The sequence below is a fragment of the Myxine glutinosa genome, chromosome 10 (genome assembly GCF_964187855.1).
Source record: "Myxine glutinosa chromosome 10, kmMyxGlut1.1, whole genome shotgun sequence".
In the NCBI taxonomy this organism is placed as follows: Eukaryota; Metazoa; Chordata; class Myxini; order Myxiniformes; family Myxinidae; genus Myxine; species Myxine glutinosa.
This window is the reverse complement of record NC_136270.1, coordinates 20709081-20717430: the sequence shown is the minus strand read 5'-3', so window position 1 is coordinate 20717430 and position 8350 is coordinate 20709081. Positions and strand designations below refer to the sequence as shown.

Below are 8350 nucleotides of genomic sequence, written 5' to 3'. Positions count from 1 at the left end.
ACTCAAACACCAACAAAACACACCAGATCATTCATACACACACATACACACACATCCACACACACACACACACACACACACACACACACACACACACACACACAACACCAACCAACCACCTACCCTTATAACATACACCACTCAACATACAAAAACACACTCATGCAAAAATTAATTCATGCAAAAACACACCCTCACCCACTCACTCACCCACATACACCAAATAAGAAATAATAATAGGAACAAAAAAAACAAAACACACGCAACCAACCACCTACCCTTACCAACATGCACCACTCATGCAAACATGCAAAACCATTCATGCAAAACCACACCCACTCATGACCCACTCCTGCAACACACACACACACACACACACACACACACACACACCTCAATTTCTATTCCGTAACCTCAACCTACACCGTTCGACGTGCCTCCAAAAACGTCCTCCATATCCAAAATGAGCCTTTCAAGGCAACCTGGGCCACCTTGTCACACATCCTCCTTATTTCTGTCCCACACACTCCAAGCCGAGCAAAAAAAAAAAGAAAAAGGAATTGACAATATACCCTCTACACCCCACCTCAAATGGCTGACACGAAACTCGCCAACCCTTCTCCCGGCACTCTGCCTCCAGCTCACTGTAGTTTCCTCTCTTCCTCTCGTGCACCTCCTCCATGTTCTCTTCCCAAGGTACAGACAATTCCCCTAAGATGACCTGTCTTGTTGCACCTGACCAAATGACAATGTCAGGCCACAACGTTGTCACACAGATCTCCTCTGGGAATACCAATTGTGGCTTTAGGTCTGCCACCACCTGCATCTGACAGCCCTCTTGCTTTCCACCTCCTCCTCTTTCCACCTCTTACCACTTGGCCCTCCTCGACAAACCACACCTCTCCCCCATCAGTCTCCGTCTCCACTCTTCTCTCTCTCGACCTCAGCACCTCTTGTTGCACCATATGCACCACCACCGCCAGCACCTGATCATGTCGCCACCTGTATTGTCCTGCTGACAATGCTACTGAACATGCACTCAGTGCATGCTGCACCGATCCCACACCTCCACACAAATAACATCTCTCCTTCTGCAACAACCCCCACAATCTCAGGTTTACTGGTGACGGAAGCACATCATATGTTGCCCGCAACAGGAAATTCAACAATATTGGCTCCATCCTCCAAATCTCTTGCCACTTCAACATCCTCACCCGCACACCTTCCCACCTAGTCCAAGCACCTTGCTGTGCCTGACCGCCTGCTTTCACATATCTCCCCTCCTCTTCCTTTCTTCTCACCTCCCTCTCAACCATCTTCCTCCTCTCTCTCACACATGCCTTTCCCCATCGCCCATGCTTCATCCACCCCAAGCCGTGCTTCCCATGCTGTGCCATCCCCATGACCTCCTGTTGCAACCGCTCCTCCATCTCGTCCATATCTGCTCTTGCATTCCACTTCCGACTTCCCTTCTTCTCTGGGAGAGCATTCTTTACCACTGCATCACTTTAATCCCGCAACATCATGAACTCACCACCTTAAACTCCTCGGTTAATGATGTCAAGGGAAACTGGAGTTTTCCACCCTGACCATAAAAGGCAATGTTTGTCAAACAGCGTGGCACTCCCAACCACCTCCTCACAAATCCGCTCACCACAACCTCCATCCTCTCTACATGCCCAATCGCAATATCATACATCATCAATGGCCACAATACTCGTGGCATCAATCCAAACTTCAAACACCATATCGTCAACTTACCTGGCAAACCACATCCATCAATCCTCTTCAAACCTCTCAAAAGCTTGTTTCTGACCTCCTACTCCACTCTTTCTACATCATTCAACTCCACTGTATACCATCTTCCCAAACTCTTCACAGGGGCCTCCACCAATGATGGAACCACCTCCCCTCCCAGCTCAAACCTGTGCATGTTATCCACCACTCCTCGCCTCACTACCACACTCTTCGATTTTCTTGCTTTAAATCCCATTCTTGCCCACCGCATCAACCTTTCCAGTCGTCCCAGTACTTCTACTGCTGCATCAGCGGACTGTTGGACAACTGTCAGGTCATCCATGAAAGCAAACATTGCTGGCAACCTCTGACCAGGGGCTAGCTCCACTTCCTTCCCATGTCCACTCACCGCACGTATCAACAACTCCATAACCAGCACAAACAAAATCGGGGAGATGGTACATCCCATCGGGATCCCCACTTCCAACTTCTGCCACTCTGTTACATAGGGCTATGTCGCAAACCGCATCCAAAACTGATCATATTATCCCATCAAAAAATCCCTAAATCTCCGTGGCACCCAAAAGAAATCCATGGCACACCTGATAAAGGCATGCGGCACTGACCCATATCCATTCTCCAAATCCAGCCATACCACCACCACATCCTTCCTTTGCCTCTTTGCCTCCTGTAACACTTGCCAGACCATTGCCGAGTGTTCAATGCATCCGGGTGATCCTGGTATTCCTGCCTTCTGCACAGAACCATACACAAAACCATTCCCCCTGATGAAGCCTGAGAGCCGTGCCACAAAGACACATCAATATCTTCCCATCTACATCGATCAATGATATTGGTCTAAACTGCTCCAGTGTCACAGCCTCCTCCTGCTTTGGAATATAAACTCCTTCCGCCCTAGTCCATTGACTGGGCACCACTCCTTGCCTCCATACCACCTTCAGAGCCTTCCACAGATACTGCCTGATGCCTTCACAACTCTTAAACACCTTGTATGCCACTCCACTTGGTCCTGGAGCCGATGCCGCCCGTGCCTTCCTTAAAACTGCCTCGATCTCAGACATCTTTGGCTCTGACAAATCAAATGGAACACCTGGCTCTGTCAGTCTCACCAATCCTTCGATGTCCTCCACCACTTCGTTCCTCCTTGTGTCTGCATACGTGACACGCAGGTGACCTTCCAACTCTTCCTTTGGTACCTTCAGTACACCAAATCGAGACGGCTCCAACAGATCCTTCATAAACTGAAAAGGATTCTCAAAGAACCTCTTTCTCTTCCTCTGCCTCTCCTTTCTTCGCCTCCTCATCCTTTCCACTCTCTTCAACTTCACCAACCTCATCCTCACCTGCTTCGTCAACACCTCAAGCCCATTCCTCTCCCCTTCCACTGCCCTCTTCCATCTTCCATTCAAACTCCTCAACTCCATTCTCAACTCATGGATCTCCCTCTGCCTCCTGCTCAAACATGCCTCCTTCTCACCCCTCTCTACACACTCTTTCACTCCAAACGTGACACATGCATACTCAAACACAATCTCATTCATCTTTCTCAATCTATCTTCCACCCTTCCTTTCAACTTATGAAGTGCCCCACACATCACTCCATCCATTCTCTCCCATACTTCCCTTTCTCCCATACCTGGCCATTTCACTCTCCTCACATCCTTTCCCTGCTGAAGTACAACCCCAGGACATACAACACTGTGGCTTGCTACCTGGCTGTTTCTCCCGGCCGTCTTACGTGTCCCCTTTTCAAAGGCACTGCGTTGCTGTACCTCCTCCTCACCCACCTTACACACACACCCCATTCGGCTCTGATGGATATGCAATCCTCTCACCGACTCAAACTCATGTCCACACCCACACTTCTCTCGAACCTGCCCTGCCTCCACATGCACACCATCACCCCATAGACAAACATCTCCCACACGATCACTCCCACACCCTTTCCTGGCCTGATGGATCTGAACTCACGTCCACACTGACACCTTACCAGACTTGCATTCACAATCAGTTCTCGTTTGTCAACATCAGTATAGGGGTCTTTATCCGTTTTATCTGTCCGTTTGGGCCCATCTTCCACCCCACCTCTCAGATATATATATACAGGTGGCTGCAAAAGTAGGTATACAGTAAGGATTATACCAGTATTACCAGTATTATAATAGTGGTGCTAGGATTCATTTAATACTAGAATTCATTTAATTCATTAAAATTATGCTTGTATAATTTATTGATATGCTTGTATAATCAATAAAATACGTTTTGTGCGCACGTTTTGTTTTTCATTACTGTATACCTACTTTTGCAGCCCCCTGTATATATAGTATTACACACCCACACACACACACACACCTCCACCAGCATTTTGGTACTATGTACTGCTCAATGTTTTAGTACTGCTTGTGTTCCTTCCTTTGTAATGAAATGCAGATCCCACAGTAAAGGATCAAGGAAGGATAACTAACAGCAGCAGTTCTCCAAGCACAGCCACAGCCACAAATACCTCCACCTTGCTCGCAGGTACGCAGCAACATGGAGATGGAGAGGTCACTCATTCAGTTAAATACCATCTCTTCCTCAAATGTTCTCCTTTTCAACTTTTGCTGTTCCTCCTCTGAAGTAGGTGATAAAATAGAAAAGCAAACTTGGTCATAGCTGCAATCCCTGCTGATCTTTCCGGTCCAAGAGATCTTCAGCTTCGGCTTTTTAAACCCAGATGGGTTTTTCTTTTTTTCCTTTTATATGCAGCCAAAGTGGTTGTTGTGAAATGGCCACGAAAGATCACACTAAGGGAATGTTGAGATTGTTTTTACATTAAACAGTTTTTGCACTATTGTGATTGTTTACACCTATTTTGGGTTTTTTTTGGAGGACAAACGGACCCTTTGTGTGCGTGTTATTCTCCCAGGAATGACGCCGGTGTCACCGGCGCAGCCAGCGGTTGCTGTGGCTAGCTCACCCGTGCTTTCCCCAGCTGGAACCCCGATGGGAACACCGATGGCACCAATTGCTCCTGCACAGCCATGATCTATCCAGAAGGGATGTCAAAACGCCACACAAACCTCGGCGCTGTTTGCTGTAACGGGCATAATCGGGAGTGCCATACTTCAGCGTACATGCTCCAGTGCAAATGCACACTTTCATCGTTACCTCTCAAGCCTCACATTTGACGTTACACCAGTGGCTTCACGTGTATTGAGAGCAAAAATAATCATAATAATAATAATAATAATAAAACAGGCTTGATTCCTCCCCTTACACGTTTTTAATGTCATTTGCTGTAGTTAAATTGCAAGAACCTAATTGCAAAGTTGTCCATCTGCAAGTTCTGAAAAATCTACCCCTTGAACCGTGTATAGTGTCATCCTAATTTTCATGGTTTGTCTTTCTTCATACACCAAATCGGACAATTTGCGCACTTTCTTGTACAATTGGTGGCCTCAACTAGTTGGTGCGTCACTGTTCCCCTTAAGGGCCTTCCCTGTGCCCCACTCTGCCACCATATTATGCTAATATGACAGGTGCTTCCATCCCACCTGGAGTGCAGCTCCACGAAGCAAATATAACATTTAATCCACTGCAAAATAGTGTTTGCTGCATGCCATTGCATCGTATTGTGCTCTTCTCTTTTTATTTATTATCCCTGTGCAGCCCTTGCATTTCTCGGCGCCTGCACGTCTGACCGACCTCTCTACCCTTCCACATAACTTGGCGCAGCATCTTTCTGGTCGAATCTCGCACGCCGTTTCCTTTCAAACGAACAAGGTTGCTCAATGCAAATTGGCTTTTTTCGTGGTGTGATGGGGTGCATTTGTGTATTTTCATTCCGCAACGGAGCACTCCTGGTTATCTCTTGTATTCGAAGGCACAGTGAGTGAGTGCCGAGCGCAATCTCGATTCACCTGGTGTACCACAAATAGCCCCACCTCTGTCGGCATTACATTTGGAGGTTCCAGAGGTTTTGTTTGAATAAACCAATTTGGTACGTGTCAAACGTGCTTGGTGAGCGTTTTCACCGCAACCTGTTTTAGCTGTTTGCACTTTGACCAAGTCAAAGCCCTCCTCGGCATGGCCCAAAACCGTTGTCTGTTGTTCACACGACGCACCGAGTGCCTTTGTGATTGTGTGCAGGCCCGCTGACTCAGGGTCCGCTCCGGCACCCCGCGTGTTCAGCACTCGATCCGTGCTGGCCTTGTTTGTACGGGTTCCAAATGGTTGATGTGTCGATCGGGATTTTGGCCGATAAAGTGGTCTCGGCGCTTCCAGCTGTTGTCCATCTGAGCAAGCTGGTTTAAGTGTAAACTTGACGCAGATGGTGGATGTTATTGTTTCTCCTTCTCTTGTGTATTTCTCATCGTGTACAATTAATATCAGATCATGACACGTGACACGTGCACAAATTTCATGAGTGCAATGGTTTCTTCTTTCTTTTTGTCCAATGCTATTGTTGGCTGCACTACTCCAAACATTTTTTTTTTAACTGGGTTTTACACTTTAACCATGAAGTTAAATGCACGTTTGCTTAAAAACCAGCAGATGGATTAAAAACAAAAGTAAACTCTGCTTCTGAGCAAGCAGTTTTTAGTTTGTTACCCGTAGTGATTTTTATTTTACCGAGAGCCATGTCAGTGTGCATGTTTCTAGCATTGTTTCCTTTCATTCACTTCCACATTAAATGTCTTTTACTCATTTTGAGCATTTTCCGCATGGAGGATATTCCTGCATAGTTTGGTCGCTGTCTGGAAGCAATGGACGATCGTTTTGAGTGTTATCTCTTTGGAAATGGACAACACCGTATTTTATTTATTTATATATTTTCTGAGGCAGGACGGTGAAGCATTTTCATCTTCGGTAGTGGAGAACCCTGGACTTTTGCTGTTCCTGAGCAGGTGGACATAGAGAGCCAAAACGTTTGGCATGATACCTATCTTCTAAATTGAGAATGCATCGCACTTATTATTTCATCAAAGTTTTGTTTTACTTTTTATTTTCTATCATGGCAACCTGGTTGTCCGCCAGACTGAACGGTGCCGTTCCATCCACCGCCACCTTGGGACGTGTCAGATTTTTGGACCTAGGTATTATTTTTGTTTTACTGACAAAACCGTTAATGTTTGGCAAAACTCGAACCTACATCGACTTAAAAGCGATCTCGTTGCACCTTCTTTTGATTGTCGCAAGTGTTGTTGGGCGTGGTGTGTAGTGCATGCATGTGTTTGTTCCATTTAAACAGAGTGAACCGGTTTTTGTTCATTTACTTTTATTTTATTTTATAACGAAGACAACGACCACATGATGATGTCAAAATTAAGTTTGTGTTTTTTTTTTATTGCCCGTTTTTTGTTCGTATGCGCTTTTGCGTGTACCGACCTGTATTTCTCCGTTTAATGCTTCTTCATCTCTGACAACAGACAAGCAGCTGCTGCAATCGAGATGTATGCGATCGAGGCCGACGTTACTTGACTGGAAATGGAATCTTGTAAAACATTGTCCAGAAGCAAAAGTCCAGAAGTGGAATCTTGTTACCTGACCCTCGGAATAGCTCTTGTTCCGTTTCCAAACTCTCTCGCATTTAGGTTGTGCAGTTTGAAGGTGTGCTTCCTCAAATCGAACACTGAATTATATGACCCTACTACTGCTTGTAGGGCAAGCTCTAGTTAAGTCTTTTATAGGGAAAGCAATGCCCTGGAGGCATGCGACAGGTTTATGTATTTTGAACAGTTTGCACTTTTATTTTTCTTCAATGCAATATTACCTACGGACAGAACGGCTCGAACAGCCGAGTATTAAGAACATTTATTTTCCTCCTCCGAAGGACTTCGAACGTTATTCCATGTCCAGCATCGATCTGTATATTCTGGTGTTATGTCCATGTCCTCCATGTACAATCTCCACATTTGTAGCTTCAAGAGCCTCAGTTGTAGGAAAAGGAAGAACTAAGGCTCTGGGAAGCACTGCATTTGTTTTGTGAATATGCATCTAAAGCTTTGCTAATTCGAGTAAAATAACTAATCATTGCTGCTTTTATGAGGTGAGTTTAATAAATAAAATGTTCTGAATTGGCACTTCTCATTATTGGCTTTCCTTTTGCAAAATGCTGTGCATGCTTTAAAAATTAAAGGTGAAAGTGGGGTTGGGAGATGTTGCTTAAAGTGAACATGTTCCTGAAATGCCTGAAGGTCAAAAGCGAAATTTTATTCTTTAATTATGCTGGTATACTGGATGTTTCCAAATATGTTTGGATAAAGGAATTAATATGAAGGTAAAGTTGATTGGGAGGAAAGAGTGCAGTGGTTGCAGATTCGATTCTGACTTTCTCCTGAATGCAGGTAACAAGGACATCTCGACACGCGTACTTGGCCCAGCATTTACGACACAAATTCATTGCTGCCTTTTGCCACCACTTTTGGCGTACTTGTATTTTGTGGTAAAATTGTTGCAGGATTGGACATGACAACAATGTCCAAGTTGGTGCAAAATCAACAAGAGGCAGTTACAAGCACATCACCCTCGCTGCAAACCCGAGTATCAAGTTGCTTTGTCTTCATTTAAGAGGAGTCCCCCCCACAACATTCCTGTTTTGTTCAAAACG

General features: G+C 45.4%; 1 protein-coding gene across 2 annotated transcripts in view; it reads left to right on the top strand.

The window, feature by feature from the left end:
• The window catches only part of LOC137434375 (casein kinase II subunit alpha), an 84525-nt gene extending 76702 nt beyond the window's left edge, over positions 1 to 7823 (top strand). For both annotated transcript variants that reach the window (XM_068127303.2, XM_068127302.2), the window contains exons 12-13: positions 4189 to 4278; positions 4667 to 7823. In XM_068127303.2, the coding sequence (XP_067983404.1) occupies positions 4189 to 4278; positions 4667 to 4785 (209 nt within the window). In that variant the 3' untranslated portion in view covers positions 4786 to 7823. The remainder of the gene's footprint in view (positions 1 to 4188; positions 4279 to 4666) is intronic.
• The last annotated feature ends 527 nt before the right edge of the window (positions 7824 to 8350 follow it).